The 25,156-nt window shown below is 41.0% G+C and overlaps 1 protein-coding gene across 2 annotated transcripts in view; it reads left to right on the top strand.

The window, feature by feature from the left end:
* MEIS1 (Meis homeobox 1) overlaps window positions 1-25,156 on the top strand; it is a 137,637-nt gene that overhangs the window by 67,752 nt on the left and 44,729 nt on the right. For both annotated transcript variants that reach the window (XM_042981565.1, XM_042981564.1), the window contains exon 8: window positions 9,513-9,658. In XM_042981565.1, the coding sequence (XP_042837499.1) occupies window positions 9,513-9,658 (146 nt within the window). The remainder of the gene's footprint in view (window positions 1-9,512; window positions 9,659-25,156) is intronic.

The raw sequence follows: 25,156 nt of genomic DNA on the forward strand, positions 1-25,156 counted from the left end.
TTTAGATTGAACTAGAAAGAGACACTGGGGAATGAGGCTTTATTTGGTAAAATTTATGTAACATCGGGGCATGCAATGGAGAGGACACTGGTGACACCATAGAAATACGTGTATGGGTTGCTACTCAGAACCCTAGGGACAAACACCCAAATCCTGACTGTGGCCCCTGAGGCTCTAAGTGTTCTTGCTCCTCTTACCTCTCCAATGTCATCTTGTCCTGCCTTCCCAGGTTCCAATTCTGTCGTTGTGCCATGCTTCCAGACACAGGGCCTTTGCAGATGCTGCAATACTTTTTCTGTTCTCTGCCCTTTTAGTCTGCTCACTATACCTGCTTGACTTTTCTCCATCCTTCAGATTCTGCTCAGATTCCTCCTAAGTCAGTTTCCTTTGTTTCACACACTCAGAGATTTACATTTCTTTCTGATGGAGGACAATTGTACATTTATTACTGTGTTTATTTCATTTAACATCTGTGCCCTCTAACTGAAAAGCTCCATAGAAACAAAGACTGTTCGTGATTTTGTTCACCATTAGTGTTTCTAATGGTTCACATAGTGTTTGGGACATCATGAGTATTCAATACGTTTTCGTTAAAGAACAAATGAGTGAATGATAAGAGTGACCCCTTACACAAAAGATGGTTACCTATATAGGGCTCATTTAAAAAAAAATTTTTTTTAATGTTTATCTTTGAGAAAGTGGGAGAGACAGAGTGCGAATGGGGGAGGGGCAGAGAGAGAGGGAGACACAGAATCCAAAGCTGGCTCCAGGCTCCAAGCTGTCAGCACAGAGCCCGGCATGGGGCTCAAACCCACAAACTGGGAGATCATGACCTGAACCAAAGTCAGATGCTTAACCAACTGAGCCACCCAGGCACCCCATATAGGGCTCACTTTTAAAGGCAACACTTCACTCTTTAGAAAAGGAAGCAGTATATTCATAGAGAGACTTACTTTCTCCAGGCTCTGAATCTCCATTTCTTCTCTTAGGGTTCTGTGATGTCAGGAGTCCACTACAGGGCAGAATAAGGCTGTGAGCTCATTTCACAGTGGTTAATGATTTTTTAAAAATGTTTATTTATTTTTGGGAGAGAGAGATAGAGTGTGAGCAAGGTAGGGGCAGGGAGAGAGGGAGAGAGAGAATCCCAAGCAGACTCTGTGCTGTCAGTGCAGAGCCTGACGTGGACTTGAACCCATGAACTATGAGATCATGACCTGAGCCTAAATCAAGAGTCAGCCACTTAACCACTGAGCCACTCAGGCGCCCCTCACAGTGGTTAACTATTAACAAATATTTGTCATCTTTAACAGACCTAAATTCAAAGAGAAAGGAAAAGCATCATGGCAAATCTCTGTGAAGCCAATCTGAGGAAGTGTACCTAGACGTTTCTTTTTATAAGGGCCAACAATGTGTTTATTTAAAGTTTGCTTATTCTTTTTAAAAATATATATATTTAATGTTTATTTATTTTGAGAGAGAGAGAACAAGCAGGGGAGGGGCAGAGAGAGAGAGAGAGAGAGAGTGAGAGAGAGAGAGAGAGAGAGAGAGAGAATCCCAAGCAGGCTCTGCACAGTCAGCACAGAGCCCTATGCAAGGCTCAAACCCACAAACTCTGAGATCATGACCTGAGCCAAAATCAAGAGTCAGATGCTTAACTGACTGAATCACCCAGGCACCCCAAAAGTTTTCTTATTCTTTTTTTTTAATGTTTATTTATTTTTGAGAGACACAGAGAGTGAGCGGGGGGTGGGCAGAGAGAGGGAGGGAGGGAGACACAGAATCCAAAGCAGTCTCCAGGCTCTGAGCTGTCAGCACAGAGGCTGATGTAGGGCTCGAACTCATGAACTGTGAGATCATGACCTGAGCTGAAATCGGATGCTCAACAGACTGAGCCACCCAGGCATCCCAAGTTTTCTTATTCTTAATCTTCTCCCCCACTCTTCTTACCTCTGTCTTTTCAGTCACTGCCTTTAGTGTATCTGTAGCACTGGCCATTCCTTTCACCCTTTTTAGAACCTCACACTGCTATGACAGGTGCCAACATCTAACACCTTACCTTGGTTTCCAAAGGAACCACCTCAGGATTTTCAGGAAAGTCCTGGGTGGTAACATAAAATATAGGAGAATGTGCTTTCCTTTGTTTTGTTTTGTTTTGTTTTGATCAGCTGAAAATCACTTTAAATTAAGAACAAGGAATCCTTAAACACCTAAGGATGAGAAGAAATGCAAAAGGAAGGCTGAGTTAATAGAACCCTAATTAGGGGCACCTGGGTGGCTCAGTCGGTTGCGTGTCCGATTTCAGCTCAGGTCATGATCTCACTGTCTTTGAGTTCGAGCCCCAAATCGGGCTCTGTGCTGACAGCTCAGAGCCTGGGGTCTGCTTCAGATTCTGTGTCTCCCTCTCTCTCTGCCCCTCCCCCACTCACGCACTGTCTCTCTCTGTCTCTCACAAATGAATAAGCATTAAAAAAATTAAAAAAAAATAGAACCCTAATTAAAGTTAAACTTAAAAGTTGACCATTGGATTTAGAATATTATGTATTTGTATATTGCCTGCAGATTTGAAGATATATGAAGTCTGCTCCATTTTTCTTGAAAGTGTGTGATAAAACCCAAGAGGTCATAGTAGGTTTTCGTATGTCTTACAAAATCCTCTAATGTCTCCTAGGACCCTATGACATGTCAATCTATGACATGTCAACATATCATATACTAATGTCCTCAGATAACCTGTTGCTAAAAAATTGCTGAGCCAGGTGTGGAGGAATGATGCTATGGGAAAGACTGATCCATGACTTGGCAAAACAAGGAAATGCCAGAGTTTCTAGGGTTTTGTATTTAGCACCATGTCTATAATCTGAGTCTGGAGTCTCAGCTGAGGGTGAAATTTTCTGCTCAGAGACAGTTGAGTTTCTTTGCTGTGATAAAACTGGAAGACGTGTAAAAGTAGTATATATAATTCATTGGGAAAAACGTAGAGAGAAACAAAACTTTTGGTTTATCTTTTGAAGTTGAACTCAGGAAAAATGGACAAACAGCAAGAAATTTTAATTAGGTAAATAGTTTTAAATTGTAATTGAAGGACGTAGGAGCGCATTTTTGAGGGAGGGACTATGGCAAGCATTATGAAGAACTCCAATACTTTAACCCAATCCATCTTTTGTCCAAGATGAGCTTAAAGATTCCAAGGAAGCTTCCCAGCTTTGTAGAATGTGTTTCCTTTATGTTTTCTTATAGTTTAACTGACTTTCCTTCGTGAATATTCTTCAGGAGTTTAAGTATGTATCAAAAAGAATTATAACAGCTGGAAATTGAAACTGTGGTTTTCTCCATGCAGTGAAAAAAAGAAATGCATTTGCTCATTAATTTAATACCCAATTGACAAATTTGTACCCTGTACACTGGGGTGAGCCTGGGACTAGATCATCTTAGAGGGGAGAGTGACCCTGTCCCTGCTTTCATATATCCTGTAATCAAGTTGAGACAGAGACGACAGAAATCAACAGTCTTGGTAGAGTATGATGTGTGTTTGGAGGCAGGAATGTCAGGAAAAGAAGAATTGGGGATTGGAGAGGGGTATCACTAAACAGCGAGAGTCCAGTGTGTGCTTCTTCTAGGAGATGGCAGTTGAGTGGAGCCTAAAAGGTCACCAAGGAGCTTCCCAGGAAGGACATTACCAAGGGGCTAGCACAGGGAACCACAAAGAGGTGTGAGAGCAGTGCCTGCGGGGAGACGGTGAGAAGGTCAAACAGGCTCAGGATTGGGGTGGGGCGGTGAGTACCCGTGAACACGGGGAACCCACAGAAGAAACACCCAGGAGAGAGATCGTGAAAGGCCTTCCACGCCAGGCTAAAAAGTGTGACCTTTATCCTGAAGGCAAATGATAGCCACGGAAGCATTTGAAGTGCCAGGGTTATAGGATCAGATATGTATTTTAGAAAAATCATTCTGGCAGCTATTACACATTCTCAATGAAGACAAAACACTTCTTTATAACCTCTGAAGTATTTTAGCTGGTTCCTGAGAAAGGCTTGTCTATAATTCTCACCATTTATCCTCTTAACATAACACAGAAACATTATCCCATCTGACTTCTGGCTAAGTAGACACAGCCATGATCTGGAGAAGTGGGTTTGGGGTAGTTTTACATTCTTCCTGACAACCTGGCACACCCGGATAGCTCCACTACAAAAGAAACCTGACCTCTCCATACTGTGGGATGTTTGCACCAGCAGCCCCTAGAAAGGCAGGAATGTTCTACACGCTATGTAAGGGGTGAAATGCCGTATTCTCTCTTGTTGATGTGCTGTGTGAGAAAACAGACAAGAGAAAAAAAGAAACCCTTAATATTGGATGAAAATTTAGCCACCTTACAACATGAGCTGTACGGTCTTAAAGAATGCTTTTGAATTGACCGTTTGGATACCTTTCAAGACATGACAGAATTTACTCCGTATCGAAAGATGCGATTATAAATGGCCTTGGTTTTGAGTCTCCGTCCATTTCTGGGATCAGCATTCTGTTTCTAAACACTTGAAGATGAGTAAAGCAAAAGTTAAGGAGAGAACCTGGCTGGAAACTGTGGGGTCTCAATAGAAAATCGTAAATGAATCGTCTTGAAGCTGGGATGGCTTCCCGCAAAAGAAGGAGGTCCACAACCCAACACTTTCATTTTCCCTGGCAGTTGAAAGTTCATATCCCTAATTAGGAGTTTTGCCTCTGTGACGTAACGAACCCTCTGGCAGACAACCCATTTTGTTGATGCCTGCTGGCCCACTGACTGGAAGTCCCTGTCAGTTGTGATGTGAATCTTGGGCACTTTGGAGTTTTGTTTTAGCCTGGCTCAGACTAGGTTTTGGGGAAGGGCAGTCCTGGGGGGAGAGAGGGAGTCAGGAGGAGGAGAAAAATGGGAGCAGGGCTGTGACCTGCCGGAGAGGAGCCCCTGCTGACACGGTCAGTCTGACCCATTGAATGGCCTGAATACGGTAAATGCCGCTTTATCCTGCCTTGAAAGGCACGAGATAGCACAGTCTAAATGCCTGGGCATGCTTAAATAGGCGACTCGGGATGTTTGAGTTGAGCGTGTTTGAAATCTGAGCTCTCTGACAGCCTGGGAGCTGCCACAGGTCACCTGCCTTGCTCCGCAGGGACAGACCAGGTCTCACAAGAAATTGTCCGTAGACGAATTGTAGTACAAATTCCTTTCTTTGTTGGTTGGCCTCTTTCACTAGACCATGGCCTATAAAATTTTGTAAAAACAATTCTTAAATATTATTTGAAAGGGCAAATGGCCCACGCTGAAAGGTTTGACAGTTTGACATATAGTGCATGGTTTTGATAGCTCGGAAACTGAAAAGTGTGGCCAAGATTCTCTCCCTGCTTGTTAGAAGTCTGGTGTTTTTTACATAGTGTCTTATTGCTGCACAGACTTCCTCCGCTCCCAGCAATTTGACAGGCAATGAGTCTGCTTCAGTGATCTTAAATCCTTTTAGACTAATTTGTGAGAGAGCAGAAAAATGGCTAGCACCTTTGAATCCAGCGTCCAAAAAGCCCAGAACCAGGTATTGCCAATTAAGGAGCCATTCGGATAATCATATCAAAGCAGATTGCTTTGGAGTCCTCTCATAAGGCCTGAGCTGGTGCCGAGAGAGAGAGAGAGAGAGAGAGAGAGAGAGAGAGAGAGAGGGGGGGGGGGGGGGGAGGAGAGAGAGAGAGGAGAGAGAGAGAAGAGAGAGAGAGAGGAGCCCAGAGTTTCACTTGAGTGGGGGAGAAAAAAGGGATTTGAGTGGCCCGGTCTCATCAGAGCCGGGAAGTCACAAGGAAGTGGATTTCTGCATTAGAATGTTGCATATGTGCAGGCAGTGTGTGCCTCTGCGCCCAGCGGCTGCCACTGCATAGCCAAAGGCCATTTTCGGGAGCCTCTGGCCCCTCAGTCACTGGCCTGCTAGTTAATTGCCACACGGACTTCATGACACATGGGCAGATAATATGACATTTTCGGTTTCTGTCACTAGCAAACGCCACAACGTTGCTTGCACTAGTTGCTAAGAAGCTGTCAGAAACCATTAGCAATTGGCTAAAGTCGCCCTATGGCATTTCCTCATAGCATCAGCAAAACGAGCATAAATCACCCACTGGAGCCTACTGCTATCCTAATGAGGCTGTAAGCTTGTTTATGGACTAGCATCATTTTTATGATTATTTCCACCTTTTCAGTTTGCCTTCATTTGGCGGCAGGAGAAGTCAGCTCCAGGAATGAAGTCACTGCTGACATTTTACAAATGTGGTTCAGAGCCGCTGCCTGCTGCCATGTGGTCGGCCGGCGGTTCTCCAAGTTTGTTTAGTGATCTTAAAAATAAAAAAAGGAAATAAATCCTCCAGAGACCGCATAGAGGTGACTGTATCAAATTGCAGAGTGAATGGGAATGCTAAAGGTACAATCGACCATTTAGACTTTCCTCTGAGGTTGAGACGTTTCGAGATCAATTTTCAATTCTAGAAAGTGGAAGAGGTTAAACAATTTATTAAAATCTATGAACGTGTTTGCTTTTAGAATAGTCTGTTTTATTATGCTCCTCTCCTTCCCCATCTTCTCCATTTCCCTAACTTGTGTCGGGAAGGAGCAGGGTTTATTGTTTTAGGCTTTTCTGAACATGCACCAGTATTTACACTGGATTGAAAGCATTTGCTTCCAATGAAAATCTTGTCTTAGATTACAACCCAGCAGTGTAATTTCCCTCCCAGATGGGAGTAAAGTAGCTGTATTTGCCTAAAAACAGTAGGAAGAACAAACTGTGCATTAAGCCAAGGCTGTTTTTGGCTTGAGCTAATGATGTAATAGAAACCTTTTATTCAGGAGAGGTCACTGCCAGGGACTGAAGGGGGTGATCTGGCTCCTGCTTGAAAGGTTTCTCCATTGTATCTACATAAGTCTTCACTTAAAAAATTCTGTTCCTAATGCTTCTGCTTTCATACAGCAGAAATAAACAGGAAAGGTTCTGGTGAGTGTTACACATGGAATGCAGAAAGCCTTCCTCTCCTAATGGAGTATATAATTCAGGTGCCCTCAAGGCACGCTTTCAGGAATTCTTTTGCCTGAGGTAATGGGAAGCTAAGGCTGCTTTAAGGCCTTGATTATCTATTGATGCACAAAGCTGGAAAAAAGTCATCTCCGCTGGATTATAGTAGATATTTCCATAAATTATCAATGAATTCTCTTCGAGGCAGGCACTAGGCATTGCCTGCTAAATTAATCTGAAGGGGTTTGGAGACAGATAGAAAGGCTATTTTTTTTTAAGGTGGAAAACAATCATGGAGAGGTGGTAAAAAACTGTCATTAGGTTAGAAGCTTTTCATTTTTAATCAATGATCAAGTAATATGTTTCTTTTCCTCGGTTACCTTTTGCATATTGAGAGTGGATTAGCCCATTGAAATTTTAAATGCTGTTGAGTTGGTTTCTTTTCTCATGTTTCTTTAATGAATTGTTATTTTATATGGTGAATTGCTTCTCTGAATAAAAAGCCTCTTTAAATACTGGACTTTCAAGGAATTTATTAGGCAAATCCAAGGGGACTCCTTATAAAACACTTGGCTATGCAAATAACGAGTTTGGTGGGGTGGAAGGGACACTGATTTAGGGGTGCGGGTGTCTGGTCGGGCACAGGTGGGCCAGTCCCATCCCTGCTGCGTGACCTTGGGTAAGTCACCCACCAGAATACAAGCACTTTCCTCACTGGTACGGTGAGGGTTTTGGAACTATGGGTCTATGTGATCTTTTCCACTGAGAACACAGCAATGATTCTGTGGAGCTTTAACAACTATATGGATTTTAAATATAATAAAAGTTTGCTTTTTAAAATTAATAAAAATCCCACTCTGAAAAGTTCTGCAAAAGTTTTGTATTTGCGGCACATGCTGTAATCATAGCAGAAATGTTGAAACTAGTCTGTTCCTCACCCAACAAGAGTTTTTAAACTTTACCTCAATACAAGTTAAGGCAGTTTGGGGGCAATTTTCTTTGTTGGGGGAGGGAGATGGGGGGGTGTCCTGAGGGAGTTGTTAAGAACAATTGATTAATGGCAACATAATTACTAAAGATTAGGCTGAAATAACTGAATCAAAGTAGAGAATTCTTTGCATATGTAGTGTATTTAGGTAACAGAAATAAGGAATACGAAATAAGAAATTCACAGAGTGATGTAACTGAATCTGAGGCTAGTTCCAATGTACAGTGACCAGGAAAATTGTTTTGCCAAAGGACCTCATTGTTTGGGCCTGTAGACTGCTCTCTAGTGACTTCCATAACCCAGGGAACGTGCTCTCAGGTGCATGTCTTGCCTCAATTCAGAGCCTTACTGCTGTAGCAATTCTTCCTAGGCCAGACCAACCTATCCCTTTCTGAAAGTCGGTAGCTTCCCCCAAGAGCAGGGGCAGCAGGTAGGAAGGCACATTTGATAGAAGATAAGCTCCTTTTTAGTGTAGTGAGTTCAGTCCACTCTCGTTCCCTGTTCCCTTTGAACTTTTGTGTCCAAACCAAGGTAGTTAGTTTCCGCTTGTGCCTTATGACTTGTTTTGGACAGTGTGATTACATGGGCTGAAATTTCATTTTTTTTTTTTTTGTCTTATTAAACATGACATTGTAAAAGGAATCCTACATCTTTAATTTTATTTTGTCACAGAGCCAGAATATTTTCTAGAAGAAGCAACGTAAATGTTATGGCAAAAATCAATGGAAAAATAGGATCCAATATTCAAGAAACAGATGATTTGTCAACAGATGATTTTGCAATGAGAAAAAATTAAATCTAGAAGAAACTTTAGAAACTTCCTGGATTTTTAGGATAATACAATTCCCACTGACTATTAATTTAACATCACTTTATTTGACTTACATAGTAATCATTTCCTAATTAAAAAACTATTTCAGGAGTTTTGCCCTTCCTAAACTTGATGCTCTCTTTTCATGACAAGAAAAATTACATTCTATTTGAAGCATTCCTATGTCAAACTGCTTAGATGATGGATTACCTACCATTTCCATGGCCTACTTTAGTCTTAAGATAGATCACTTGTGGAAATAGTTGATATCTTGAATGCATCTTCTCACATGTTGACCACATCAACGACTATATGTGAGGTTTGAATACCCAGGCATTGGCCTCTGCCAATGGCGGCCACTATATTTAACTCCCCACTAGGAGTTATGCTTAGCATGTCTCAACTCTACACATCTGAATAATGACCATGGCAACAAAGCTACTAAAGAGATTGGCTATTTCCCTTCATTCCCTTTGACTTTCCCCACTGTTCTTTGGAAGAAGTTCCTTAGACCTGACTACTTTTGAGTCTAGGCCTTGTTTTTCTCTTTGTTTTGGAAAAAAAAAAAAAAGTACCAAATAAACTATTAATCATTTATATTGCTCTTTTGGTTTTGTTTATATCCAAAGGCATTCTATTTGAATAAAGCATGTCAAGGTAGCATCAGTCAAAATTTGATTCACTATGTTTGCAGGTGATGGCTTGGACAACAGTGTAGCTTCCCCCAGCACAGGTGACGATGATGATCCAGATAAGGACAAAAAGCGTCACAAAAAGCGTGGCATCTTTCCCAAAGTAGCCACAAATATCATGAGGGCGTGGCTGTTCCAGCATCTAACAGTAAGTGGATTCTAAATGACATATGTAAACTAAATATGGACAATGAACCAGTTGTGATAGAAAGACAAGGGGGGGTGGAAATGATCCCTCTGCACTTGGAATATTTCATAAATCGCTGTGTCCCCCTAGTTTTTACAAAAGTGCTAGCACTTATTTCCTAGATACTTACCCCAAATGAGGAGTTTTATTTGCAGTTCACTATTGCAATTTTGTTAACTGTAAGTTACAAGGTTTAGGAGTTCATGTGACTTGTGATTTTAAGTATGTATGCTAATGATGTTGCTTTTCTCAGTGTGATTCTTAGGTACTTAGAACCGGGTCTTACTAAGAAGAAAGTTTAGACAAACCCCAAAGGGAAGGACTTAATTTCTTCTAATGCTTTAGTGGACCTTTATAGTGAATGGTCCGAAAAAGTTTAAATCTTGTTGCAATGGCAAGATGCTCACATAATTTGCTTTTAAGTGGTTTGAGTGCACTTGGTTGCCATTACAAAACATTCATCTGAGTCACGGCTGCACAGTGAAAGTGGTCCCTGTACTTAGAACTGTAAAGGAAAACAGCAATATAGAGTCAGCTCTTCCTGTGTAGTCCCCTGTGACTTTTCAAGCAGAGTAACAGTTTATATTGTCTGTGTGAGTATTGCTGTTTTCACTGCAGGAATTCTCCTGGAGATGTGAGAAACTGGAGATTTGGGGCTTTATGCCACCAAGGGATTTGTTTTGTTTGCTTATTGTTCTGAATGAATTTCATGTTCAAAATATTTATAATCATAATATTGTGGTGGATATTTTTGTAAGTGCATACTGATTTAATGACATCTAAGGAAGAAGACAAAATGAAAATTTATGGATAAAATAATATTTTAGAAATCAGCAAAATTGTTGGTGAGGGAGACATTCAATGTTAGGGACAAAGGTTGAATTTAAACAGGTCATAGCCTAGCCTAGCCTAAGATGAATCAATGTTAACCATCTTGGCTTTTTAAGAACAATTTCAGGAGCAAACTTTTTATGTGACTCTGTTTAGCATAGTTGGCTTTTCTTGAAGTTATTTATTTTTCTTAAGTGTTAAAGTTAATTCTGCATTGTCACAAACGTATCCAGGTCTGTTGACCCTCACACCCTTGCCCCCTTTCAGGGCCATGTTCCTCAGTGATTTGTACCGTTACAGGGGGACACACAGGGGCTGTCGAAGGCCATGCTGGTTGCTCCTCTGCATAGAGGCTGCGCCTCTGTTAACACTCCAGGGTATAAGTTAATCCAGAATTTCCAGTGTCTGTGAATAAAATAAAAACAGAGCAGCAGGAGTAACTAAAAAAATAGTTTCCTTCCTCTCTTCTAACCATTGTGATTCCAAATAGCAACTAGACTACACTGCCGGTTTTGGAATCAGCTGTGGAGGTTGGTTCATGCTGGTAGACAGTTGAAGACTTAGACTGTGGAACTGATTTTAACATCATATTAGGTCTACCTGAAACCCACTTCAAGTGCCATTACTTAGCTGACACTTGTTACATATGTGTGGATAGTTTGCGATCTATCTGCCTTGTACAAGTTTGCTACTGGGGATTATCAACCACTACGGAAGGGTCGGGGGAAGGGCGAGGGTCTGGAGGGCGTAGCGGGCATAGCATGAAGAATAAACAGCAGGAGGTACGAAGTGCCAATTGGTCAAAGGTGCTGATGCAACCATGCTGACATTTCATCACTGGAGCTGACCAGCTAACCAGATCTGGAGGATGAGTGGGGGGGGGGGGGGGGGGGGGGGGGGGGGAAGAAGGGACAAAACCAGGTGACCCTGCAGTTACAACCAGTCTGTTTCCTATACTGACAGAAAAAAGTGAATGGATTTCGTGAGCTTCCATCTCAATCTGCAAAGGAGCTTTGGCTTTACTTGAAGCTGAGGTGCCCCTGAATAAAATATAATCAAATATTGGTTCAGACAGAATCAGGAGAGAGAGGAGCAAGTTCTTTTATTCATCCACCAGACTTCCTGGTTTTCTAGGTCATATCCTTGTGAAGAACCTTGCAGAGAGCTATGTTATCTTCTTACAACGAAACAAAACAAAAAAGTCCTTAACAGCCAGCAAGATTTTACCTGCATTGCAATGCTTTTTGTGGTCCATAGGTTATTTGGGCAATGGCAATAGAAATTATTGATAAACTTCCTGATTTCTTGAGGTCTGGCTAATTTCCCTCAGTTTGGGGGTCTGTGCTGGCCTGTACCACTACCCTGGAAGGGGAAACCCACTTGTCCATGTCTCCCTGGCTTTCTATGAATGCTCACAGAAGTTGCCTTGTGGTTTCCATTGGACATTCCCACCCACGTTCCCCACTCCAGTGCCATGTGCTCACACAAAAATATGGATGCTGGTAACCATCTCTAAAAAGCAAATGTCTCATAATATCATGTAAAAATCAAAGGAGATATATTCAAATTTTCTCCCTTTTTCCTTCCCCCAATGAAAAAGATTCCCTTCCCTCTTCTCCAATTGCAAGAGCAGATAGATCTCCAGTTGCCAGGAACACCCGTCTCTGTGTCTTGTCATACTTCTTGAAGAAATCCACAGACTCCTTAGGTAATGCTTATAGTCAGGAGCTGAAAATAATAAATTCTATGGAAAAACCTCTAAAGAGTTTTGTTATTTGTCCAAATATAAGTAAGAGTGACATCTACATACTAGTCTTGTTGCAACTTTTTTTCAAGTTCTAAAAGTTCTTTAGGGATGCACACAAATGACAGTCATTTGGCAGACAGGACAAATTTTAAATGAACACATTCTTTAAAAAACAATTTTTTTTAATGTTTATTTATTTTTGAGAGAAAGACACAGACAGAGCACGAGCGGGGAAGGGGCAGAGAGAAAGGGAGACACAGAATCCGAAGCAAGTTCTGAGCTGTCGGCGCAGAGCCCAACACGGGGCTGGAACTCATGAACCACAAGATCATGACCCAAAGTCAGAGACTTAACCAATTGAGCCACCCAGGTGCCCCTAAATGATCACATTCTTGCTATATGATTAATGCAGCTTATCTAGAAAATCCTGCCTGAAATCTTGCAAGATATAAAGGAGCAATTGAAACTCTGGCTAATTAAAATAATAGCAATAACAATTTATTAGCAAACTGTACAAACTAATCTTTTCAATGCCAAAGGGCATATTATAAGACCTCACACACCTCTTTGGAAGCAAATTGCTACTCCCCCCCCCCCCCCTTTTTCAAATAAATGGATCAATCTTTTCATTGGGCTTATTCAGTTAACAACAACAACAACAACAGCAACAGCAACTACCTGCCTTTGAAAGGGCATTTGTGTGTTAGAGGAGTAGAAAAGGGCCTGAATAAAACAAAACAAAACGAAACAAAACAAAACAAAACAAAACAAAACAAAAACTTTCTGGATTTGCACCCCAGATGCATAAGAAAAATGTGCTGTTCTGTAGTTGTCCACAGGTAGATTTAATCAGCAGCACATTTTACTACCTGAAGAGAGAACTAAAGCTTCATTCTTGGACTCACAGTCTCTAGCAAGCTAAACTGGAAATAACTTGTATATGATGAAAATAATCAAAAAGGAAACGGATTTTAAACTTTGGTGCTTATGGGTAAAAGGAAATTTCAGTGATGCAAATTTCTACCTTAGTTTCAAGTTAAACATTTGCCAGTTTTGATAACTAAAGGAGGTCTCTCCAAAGAAACTGTTGCCTGGAATTGAAAAGAATGACTGACGTTATTTAGATAATAGGAGAGAATTAGAAAACAAAAGCATTTATTAATAGAAGTGCTTGCATTTGCCTGAAGACAAATTACTGCCAACAATTAAAAAATACCTAATATTTGAGTATGAGTCACTGTATATTGACAGTTCAGGGACATATGCTGCATCAAAGTTTCTTTTTCCCTTAAAAGCATTATTCCAACTACAACTATAACCTACTATGTCATAATGTTCCAACTGGATGTGTTTTGCCTATTGCTAGTTATTTCACTAGGTAGTGTTACAAAGATATGCCTAAGGGCCTAGTAGAAATGGGGAGAAGGAATAAACAAATACAATGTTTAAGGTAAAAATCAAGGTGCTTTTTGTTTTGTTTTGTTTTCCTACCCTAACATATTGCAGATTTAAATATAATCTAAATAGAAAAGCGGTTAATATGGTTCTTATTTAAAATATGCAGTGATATATTTTCCTGCATGGAGCTGCTGTGTATCCCAGGAATCTTGAAATTTAGGGAGAATGCAGGCTGTTAAAATAACATACCTGAGGGTTCAGGTGAAGCAACCATACAAGGGGTGACATATCTGGCATTGACTAGCAGGGGAGGTGACCCTGAAGGTGAATTGATTTTCATTCACATTCTCTTGGATTCCTTTCACTGATCTTTGGGATCCCATTGGTACTTCATAGAGACACTTTGTTTCTATGTCAGATACACATATTTTACACATGGTTTTGTTTCTTTTTGCGAACTTCTAGCCTGGAAAAACAATTTTTTTTTTTTTTTTTTTTTTGGTCTGTGGCAAAATTATGTCTCGATTTCTGATTTATAAGGCTTTCCTCTCAATGTGGATAAAGCCAAAGTGAGAGGTTGTAGAATCTTCCAGGTTGAGAATGGCGTTTCCATAGAAACACTATTAGATGAAAAGTGCCCTGCGGGTCTGCCACTCTAAGGATGGAGTAAATGGAATTGAATTGGGAATTGAATGCTCTAGAAGAGACAGATGTTGTTTCATTGGTTTTGCTTTTGGTAACAAGATCTGTTGGTGACATCTTAGTGTCATATCTCTGCTTGCAGTTTTGGAAGAATTGTTCTCTAAACATTAGGAATTATTATTATACTGAAAAAGTGCTTCTCATTGGTATCCAGACAACCCATTCTGTTGATCAAGGCGAGTGAAAGGTCAAAAGGCAGACAGAAGGACCTGTAGGCAGGCAGGTAGGTAGGTAGTAGATGAAATTTGCTCCTCTCTTTCCATTTCTGTCTTTCTGTCCCTCACCTCTATACACTGATAGATTTAAGAGTAATTATTTCCATTGTGCTTAACCAGCTAGCATGATTCAGCTCAAATTAGTCCTAAAAAGACATTAGGGCAGGAAGACTATATTCTTGAACTCCTGCATAGACTGGGAGTCAGGGTAGTACAAAGTATTTGAGAAAGACAGTCCCTCCTTCAAACTAGTCCTAATTTATCTTTATGTTCATGTGCCTGACCTAAGGAAGGGTGTGTGTGTTGATAGCAACTTTGAGTCCTTCTTCACTGTGTGTTATCTGTAGATATATTATTAAATTAAGATTCTAGAAAACGAGTATGTAGGGGTGAGAAGATTTTTCTCCCCCTCAGATGTCCATGTACCTTATCAAAAATGAGCTCTCTTAAACCTAAGAGAATATCTATATAGTTATTACTTTTTCCCTTACATGTAGTTGCCAACTTCATAGCCTTTAATAATGATGACAGGTCAGGGACGCCTGGGTGGCTCAGTTGGTTAAATGTCTGACTTTGGCTCAGGTCATGATCTCACTGTTCGTGAGTTTGAGCCCGCGTTGGGCTCCGCGCTGACAGCTCAGAGCCTGGAGCCTGCCTCGGATTCTGTGTCTCCCTCTCTCTCTGCCCCTCCCCTGCTTGTGCTCTTTCTCTCTGTGTCTCAAAAATAAGTAAACATTAAAAAAAAAATGATGATGGGTCAGAGGTAGGCTTTGCCAAAACTAACCCAGGTTTGATTACAAATCCCTCTAGCTTAATTTTAAAAGGTCTCTGCTATTTTGGAGATAGCATATTTCAACTTTGATTACATCGGACCCTGACTATCTTTCAGCCAATTGGGAATCATCTCTCTCAGGAGGAAAAATGGAATAGATTATTTAATTACTTGGAGGTAATATTGGGATGCCCTAATTCTTCCACAATATATGTCATATAAACTCTTTTAATAATGAAGCGGGTGGTTTCTAGATTCTGGGGCAACTGCTTTTCTCTTTTTCTTAGCTGGTTATTGAAATCCTAATGGGATGGGTGATGAATTTTCTTAGGTCAGGTAAACTGAAAAGGCTACAGCTGGAATTCTTCACCCAGAAGAATCGGAGTTAATACTAATGATCATTGTGAATTAGAAGATCAAAGGCAAAGCATCAGCCTGTTCTCCAAGTCGTTGCCCCAGAGGCCATTAGTGACCTGGCAGAGCTCTCTCACAGCCTTCCACACACCTCCTTTCCCTTGTCCCAGCCTTTCTTCCCCATCATGGTTGTGCACTTCTGACCTGGGGTAATTACAGTCGGTTGATGAGGGGACATGGCGGGGGGGGCGGGGGTGGGGGGGACAATCAAAAGTAAAAACAAAAGTCCAACTTGAAAATTGCCCATTTATCCAGGTACATAGGACTCATAGCAAATGAGCTCTGACTGGGGCTGTATGTTATTTTGGGGATGTGACTGAGATTTTTGTGCTCAAATGTCACTGACGGTTGGTGCCTTATACAAGGGTCTTGTGTAGAGACTGACTGGCAGTTTGTCAGATTATGCCAAAATTTTCCTTTTGCTTCCAAGGGTAAGTTAAAAATACACTGTAGTTTGGTTCTCTGATATACTCTCAATCGGGCTAATTAAATAAAGGATTAGTTTCAAAACAAAAGTGCCCATATAAGCACAATTTATTAAGTCGGTGGTTGCAGATACACAGAACTGCTTGAACACTAGCCAGCCATTTGCACTTCAAAGCCTACATTGCCACCATGTCTTCTGATTTCTCTCCATGACCATATATTTTTGAAGGTGAAGTATCAGATTCAGTCAACAAGTATACAACCATTCCACCTCAGTTTACCTGAAGGATTAAAAGTGGGGCATTGCGTATGTATGTGTGGCCGTATTTTTTAAGCTAACTCAGTCTAATCCTTCAGAATTTCATAGAATATAAGCTTGACTTTTTACTTCCTCAATCTTTAAGGTTCCTAGTGAAGGTGCTTTGCTTTCAGGTATGAAGGTTTGATGGAGAGCAAATCAGTTAGTTTTGTCTCAGAAAGGATTCCAGTGTTTTGGTTGGGTTGGTTGGTTTTTCCAGTAGAAGTAAATCTATGTGTCTTGGAATTTAGGATACTTGATTTGACTTAACTGGAAGCATCCCCCATCACGTCCCAGTCTTCCTTATGGAAATGTAAGTGTCACTGTGTGTGCATGTATGTCCCTGCATATGTGGACGTTTTTCCGTGGGACGAATCTCTTGAGCCCCTGCTATCTGTACGAATCCCAGTGGGGAAAATGAATCCATTCCACTTCTTTTGATCCCCTGAATATTTATGATCAGGGCTCTCATTTTTCTGTTTTTGCCGTTGTGAGCGTATGCCAGGGGGTAACCAAAGAGTGGCCTGTTGCTCGGCTCATGGTCCAAGCTTACCTGTAATAACTGAATGCCATGAGGTAGCAGAAATTATTTTATTAAGGCTCCTAGGTGGCAATGATTGTGATTGTGTGGATTCACATCGAAATGACCGATACTGACAAGGGTGTTTCAATACTGCCTGTCCCTCTGTCTGCAAAGCTGTTGGCTCACCCTCTGTTGGCAAACAGAGGGTTTGCCTCTGTTGGCAAAGCTGGCTCACCTCAATGGACTTGATCCTCGCCCCAGCGTGTCAAGAGCAGGAGAGAGCCTTCAGGAACTCAGATAGGCACCAATTTCTTGATGGGCCTGTGGAGAGCCTCTGAGAGCAAAGGAATAGCTGAGTTATACCAGGCAGTTTTCTACATTTTAAAGACCTTTAGTCCTTGTTTTTTTCTTGCCATTACAAAACGCCTTCACTCAGTGAATTACAGCTCAGTGAGTGTGGGTCCCAATACACTTTGAACACTATAAAGAAGAGATACGCCTTAAATAACTTGAAGCTATTAAACACGAACATCCTAAGTTAGGTGATAGGAGACACAAATTACTTGGTTTTATAATATACTGTTCAAAATATTCCGAAATAGAGACCTTTGGTTTGACTGAAATAACTACTTGTACTGGAATGTCCTCTTGGTATTTGCTGTTAAGAAAAAAAAGGGACAATGTATATGAACTTAACCTGTTATGTGTCTTTGCTTTTCTGTTCTTAATATTCTGTGGTCAGTTTTCTTCTATTTTCACATTGACTTTGTTGCTAGCATCCCTACAGAGCCCATATGCTCTCCCATGACATGAGTGACCTCTGAGAATTCAGTGTCTTAGGAAGTTCTTGGGACACCCAGGGGCCAGGTCTATTAGCAGGAACACTCATCATAAGAAAGATCGAGTAGAGATCATTTCTATTGCAGGTGATAGAAGTTTGGGAATAATTCTTATTATGTAAAGAAAAGCCAGGTTTCAAACTTCTTGGGGGAGAAACTCTACCAAAAAATGAATTGATTTTATGTTTAAAAATAAATGAAATTATCTCCTGCTGATGACAGAATGTTACATTTATCATTCGTTTTTTTTTTTTAATGATTTTTATTTATTTTTTGAGAGAGAGAGCAAAAGCATGAGCAGGGGAGGGGCAGAGAGAGAGGGGGACAGAGGATCCAAAGCGGGCTCCATGCTGACAGCAGCAAGCCCAATATGGGGGTTGAACTCACAAACCATCATGTCATGACCTGAGCCCAAGTCCAACACTCAACCCACTGAGCCACCCAGGCAGCCCTATCATTCATTTTACTAAAAATGATCTATTAGGGGCTCCTGGGTGGCTCAGTCGATTAAGCATCCAACTCTTGATTTCAGTTCATGTCATGATCTCATGGTTAGTGAGATCGAGCCCCATGTTGGGCTCTGCACTGAGAGCACAGAGCCTGCTTGGGATTCTCTCTCTCCGTCCCTCCTCCACCGCCCCCCTCTTCTCTGCCCCTCAAAAAATAAATAAATAAATAAAATAAAATAAAAATGATCTATCAATTGCTTGGCTGTTTTGACACTGGATCCTTCTGCCCTGTTAACAGCTGAAGAAAAACAGTGATCAAAAGGCTAAATAAAATCATAATATGTATCTCTCTGGTGCTTTGTAGTTTAATATTTTCACGTACATTGGATTCTAAAGATAATCCTATAAGGTAGCAAGATGACAAAAATGAAGTTTAGAGAAGTTAATGATTTTTCTCAAGGGCAAAAGCTAGGACCTGGCTGAGCTGGAACCAGAATCTCCTGACTTGAATTTCCATGTGCTTTCCACCACGTTGCCTCTCAAATACAGAGCAAACCAAATTGCACTGTGGAAGTTCAAAGGTGTAATTATAATCTCGTTCCATGAACTAGCTAATTAGTATTTTTAAAAATAAAAATAGGAGCCAGAGGGTTTGGCATAAAACTTCATAATGCAGTCTGATGGTTATTGGTAACTACAGATCAAGGATGGTCCTTTCCTATCTGGATTCTTTTTCCAAACATTTCTGCCCGTAAAAAAGGCACAGCTAGAGCTGTCGATATTTTGTGCATCTGTAATAATTTATGCATTGTTAGAATTTCAGATTTTAAACATTAGCTGTTCTTCCTTCCTTATGGAAATATGTAAATCTCTCCCCTTGTATCACTAACAATGTCTGATAGTAGTTTGGGGGGTGAGGAATCTCTCCTCATGCAAATCCTAACTCAACCTTCTAACACAGAATTTAGCTCCTTGAAGATTTTTTGCTCATCACGTGTCCAGGACGCCAAAGAGCTATGTCTTTAATTTGCTTTATGGAGATCTGGGAAGCTGCTCTGCAGTCCCGATTACTCTTGAAACTACAATCCAACTGTCGTTTCTCAGCAAAGAAGGCTGATAAACCCTTGAGAGTGAAGCCACTGCTCTGGGCTATGACACTGAGGTCTGATCATTTTAAAGCTAGTAATAACCAGAATCCTAAAATTCTTATGAATAAAATGTAATTTTAGTAATGTTTCCATAAACAGTGGTAATGGTGGCATTTTAGTAGGCAGTGACATTAGTCACATCGAAATTGCACCACATTGGCTTTTAAATTACTCCACCTGTCTGTGTGAATAGAATTTTCAGTGTAAAAGCAGAGAGACAGCTGCTGCTAATGTCTTCTTCTCCCTGCGCAGATAATGCTGGCAAATCTACATGCATAAAGGACTGGTTTGTGATGTAAAACGGTACCTGACCCTGCCGGCTCCGCTCCACAAAGAAATACCTTTAATTACCAGTGGCCGTGTTTAGTTGTTGATATACCAATGTCAGCTTCCAGGGCTGTGACCTCAGGTTCACTCCCTGTAGTCATGTCACCCACCGTAAGCTCTTTTTCTTCCACCCACATCCGTAGTGAGATGGGTGAGCACTTGCCTTGATGTGTTTCAGAATCACGTAAGGCATTAAGACTTAAAAGGAAAACACCTAATACTGTGTAAACTTGATTGATGATCTCTCTGTTTGAGAACTTTTAAAGATTAGTGGAATCTGGTTCCTTCTTCGTAGCCAGGATGGAACTATGTAGTATACTGTTTATACTTTCAAAGGGCTTAGCATCATTCATCCAGTATAAATACATGTCCTCATATGAGGATCATAGCCAGGCAGAAAGGGCAAAGAACAGAGGGGCTTGAGAATATCATTTTTTTTTTTTTTTTTTTTTTTTTTTTTGTTGCTACGTGCCCATGTTTCCTGTTGACCTATGATGACGCTTACTTTCTGGAGAAGCCTATTTGTTTTTGGCCTTTTGGTTATGGTCTATTGTAGCAGCTACATCAAAATAGGAATGGGCCAGCCAAGGGGAATCTTCCTGTGTGAGGTCCCTGTGGCCAACAACGTATTTGGTGAAATGGTAGGTAGGAGATGTACTTGTCTGGCTCATTTGCAAGGCATTCTTTTTGACTTCTTTCACACAACTGGTGTTTTCGTGTTTAATTTAACAAGGAATGAGTAGTAAATGAAAGCTGCTGCCTGAAATCCCACTGTGAGCGTGTTTTGCACTTGGCTCCCCAGTGACAAGGCAATTTGTGAAATTATGTGATGGAGTAATTAGATGAAGCCAGGGCTCCTGATTGTTGCCATGCATATGTGGCGAGGGTTTGCTGGGAAGAAGGAGGGGGAGAAAGAAATAGATTATTACCCTGGCAAGTTGGCTCAAAGCTTCTTCATTTATTTGTAAACAGAATATTTAGTGACCGCATAGGAAGTAGCTGTAATCACCAGCTCATAAAGAAACCACAGCAGAGCTTTTGAATTTTTGCAGAGTGCTCATGTAAAATTTAAGCTGGGAGGCAGAATCCCTGTTAATGTAATTAGGATCTAATTTACCACCCTTTGCACACAGATGTAATAATGTCTAGATATTTATTCTATCTTTAAGCACGTTACATATACCTCAGTGCAGCAGTTACTGAACAGAAACAGGTGTGAGCACTTTCCTAATTCGTTTTTACACTGTAAACACATAGCAATTTAAGGGAAATATTTACCAAAAACGAGGGGAAGGAATGTCTGCAAATGAGGCAGTAATGGACAGTTGCCCTTTATGTACTGATGGATTTCTCAATGGTTAAGTAAATTAAAGCAAATGCTAGAAAAATCAATAGGCCAGCATAGTCTTGGTTTTGCCTCATAGACTTCAGGACAGAATGACAGATGTGGTGTCTATGACCCATTTAAGTATTAATGCTTGAAAAACTGCCTCCGCATGCAAGGTTATAGGCTTAGAAACATTCTGCTATATTAAATTACAGACAATAATATTTTTAAGTATATGTGGAATTTATATGTTTCAGTTAGGTTGTCCTTATGTGTTGCATTTATACTGAAGATTAGTTGCTTAGTTGCTGCAGTAGCATCATAAATCAGTTTTGAGCGTTCCCACATGGAAACATCTTCATAAGGCTGTCGTTGGAAGGTGAGGACGATGTTATACCGAGCTTCCGTGTATGGAGAAGTGAGTATGCTCGGTAACGCTCTATGTGGAAACCAAATTAGATTTAATTAAGGGGTAGATGCTCTGAGCCTTTGGAAGAATCTGTAAAACACCATTCAAATGTGGCATTATAATTCAGTTCATCTCCGGGGCTACAGATGCTATATTTTACATTTGAACTAACATGGCCAGCATGTCACGTAGGTTGACTGTCAAAGCGTGTGGCATTTTAGGGCTGTTCTGATGTTCTAAGAGGTAGGTATTAACCTCTGAGAAGACCAGGCTGGCCTTCGGGTAGCGCCACAGAGAGTTTCTTTTCTCATCCATTGTTCCCATTACCAACCGCAAGAGAAGTGATGTGAATATGGTCACATGTTGGTTTGTTGACCACTGGAGACAGGAGGGTGAGAAGAGACACAAGGCAAAATGTACTTGAGTACCGGCTTTAGGGAGCAAAGCTGGTTTTCACTACCAAATAAAGGAGAAGGTTGAAGTCATCACCTCGGTAATTTGGGGAGAAGGTGCCTTTTGTTGCAGTAAAAGAGTTGGGCTGGCTTGAGTGTCCTCTTTACCTTATGCTGAGTGAACTTAGACAATGATTTTCTTCCTTTGTGCCTCATGACAAAGCGGACAGTGTGCAGCCTGCCTCTGGGGTTTGAAACTCGGTATGCACAGGGGATGGATAGTGTGATAAACTAAATCATTGGACACATTGCTGGGTTGATATGATGAGGAGAAGTAGAATGATTGTTTAGATACTTAGTAGAAGGTATTTTCTTGATTTTAATTTTCATTCAGTATATAGCGTTAATATTCACGACATTCCTCTGAATCTGCATCAGGAGATGTAGCAATGTACACATTTGGAGATTTAACTGATATATAAAAAGTAATTTTTAAAAAATGGAAGTCTACCATCTAAAAAACCAGAAAGCGGAAATCGTTACAGAGCTAAATATTCTTTTGCTTCTTTTAAAGCTGTGCTTCTTAAACTTCAGTGTGCATTCAGATTATCTGGGGATCTGTTTTTATGTTCTATTTTTTTTTATTTTTTGATGTTTACTTTTGAGACACAGAGCGTGAGCGGGGGAGGGGACAGAATCCAAAGCAGGCTCCAGGCTCTGAGCTGTCATCACAGAGTCTGACACGAGGCTCCAACCCACAGACTGTGAGATCGTGACCTGAACCGAAGTTGGACGCTCAACTGACTGAGCCACCCAGGTGCCTCAGCGGGGATCTGTTTTTAAATGAAGATTCTGGCTCAGTGGGGCTGGGCCTCATATTCTGCATTTTGAATAAGCTCCCATTTTGAGTACTGCTGGTGCTGGTCCACAGATCACACTTGCCATAGCAAGGATCTAAGGAACACAAGCAAGAGGACAGATTTTAAATGGAAAGATGATTCTTTATCTCCATCTTTAATTTTTTTTAATGTTTTATTTTATTTTTGAGAGAGAGAGAGAGAGAGAGAGAGAGAGGAGAGAGGAGAGAGGAGAGAGAGAGCAAGCAGAGGAGGGGCAGAGATAGAGGGAGAGAGAGGATCCAAAGCAGGCTGTGCACTGACAGCCGAGAGCCTGATGTAGGGCTCAAACCCAGGAACCGTGAGATCATAACCTGCACTGAAGTGAGATCATAACCTGCACTGAAGTCAGCCGCTTAAGGGACTGAGCCACCCAGGTGCCCTCCATCTTTGATTTTTATAGATTTTTTTGCCTTTGATGTTGAAACTTCGCCCATTATTTTATCATGTAAATTGAATTGAAATGTTTTGTTTTTCTTCTGCAAACTTTCAAATCTTTTCAGTGCGCAAGAACTTCCTTTTGAATATCAAAAAGTTTTTAAAAGATAGACTTTATTTTTTAGAGAGCTTTAGGTTCGTGGCAAAACTGAGGAGAAGGTACACAGATTTCCCATGTATCTTCCCTCCCCAACCCCCTCCACATGCAGAGCCTCTCCATTGTCAAAGTGGCCCCACCAGAGTGGTACTTTCCTTACAGTTGATGAAACTATATTTGACACACCATTATCACCCAAAGTCCAAAGTTAGGGCCCACTTTTGGTGTTGTATATTCTGTGGGTGAGAATAAATGGGTGACATGTATCCATCATTATAATTTCATACAGGATATAACTTCATACCCTGCCCTAAATAATTATCAGAGAGTTTTCATTGAGTCTCTCGAATACTCAGAAGGCTTCTGGTAGACCAAGGACTCTGCCAGTATACAGGCTTGTTCTTTTGGGCTTGTTGATAGTGGCCTTGTGTGTTCCGGAGGGTGAAACGGTAGTTCTGAAGGTTGAGCAGTACAGAATCTTGTCCTTCACCTCCCTCTGGCTTCAGTTGCCCTGGTGACAATGCGCCCTGATGGGTGTTATCATGGAGCAAGGGTGTGCTAGCTCCCAAATTCCTATTCTGGCCCCCTAGATCTGATAGCCTTTGTCAGGAAGAAAGGAACAGAGTTGCCAACTCAAGAAACAATACATACCTTTGAGGGCGAGGTATTCTTGTTTCTAGTAGTATTTGCCAACTTTGTTCCAGGAAATCCTTTCATATTCCCACTGCCTTCTGTACTTTATCTGCCATGGGCACTGTCTGATTTCACACCATCCTGGAAGATGCATTTGTTTTCAAAAACAAGCATCTGTAAAGTATGTTCTCCCTAGTTTGGCTAAGATCTAAGGAATTATTATAAGGAGCACATACCTATTAATCATTGCTTAGCAGGTAGATTCTGTCACTCATTAGAGTTCACATGCTGGATGTAGTTTCTTGAAATTAGGTCATTTATTTTGGTCTAAGTCATTGAGGATCAAAGGTCATAAGGAATCCAAAAGCCATTAGTCAGGGTTCTTTTCTGGACCCCTTAGATGTCATTGTGTGAGTCACCCATGGCAGCCCCGGCCTGGCCTGCTGTCAGGGAGCTGGCAGGGTGCCTACTTTATTTCCAGTTTGCATAGATAAAAAGCAGAGCAGCTACTCTCAGAATCACTATAAAAATAAGCTTACATAAAATCTCCATTTGAAATACAGTATGTGTGTGCCCCTGCATGCTTTCTCTTATGGAAGCCATGGGACCTAGAAATCAAAATTAGGAAGAGAGGCATACATTTGATGGCACTGTGGATTATTCTTTGTTTTGGCGAAGGCATTTATAATTCAATGTGAACGTAGCGAAGACCAGATTTTCACAAAGAATCTTAGTGGCAGTCCAAGTGTTTTAATTTGTTAATGTAAAATAAAAATCAAAGCATCGCTTTAACTGTTGTCAAAAATATATATTGCTATCCCCTCTTGAAAATATCGAAGTACATTTGGCAGTAATGAGTTTACACGTATCAGGAGCAGTGGGTAAGAGATGTAGTCAAGTCAATTCATTTACTTTCCCCATTGAGCCCTGTGGGTCTCAGGCCCACACCTTGAAGTGAAAACATCATCAATTACCAAGCCGACAGGCGCCCAGGACTTACTCCCTGAAAGTGTTCATATTGGACCAGAAACCACGAGCACTCAGCAACATTCATCACTTCAGTGTTCAAGAGAGTGATTGAGTAAATGGTGGGGTGAATTTCCCAGGAAAAAAGGCCAAATACACATGCATGAAACAGCATATATTTGACGTTCCAGAAATCAAGCTATGAAACCAAG

The sequence above is a fragment of the Panthera tigris genome, chromosome A3 (genome assembly GCF_018350195.1).
Source record: "Panthera tigris isolate Pti1 chromosome A3, P.tigris_Pti1_mat1.1, whole genome shotgun sequence".
Classification (NCBI taxonomy): domain Eukaryota; kingdom Metazoa; phylum Chordata; class Mammalia; order Carnivora; family Felidae; genus Panthera; species Panthera tigris.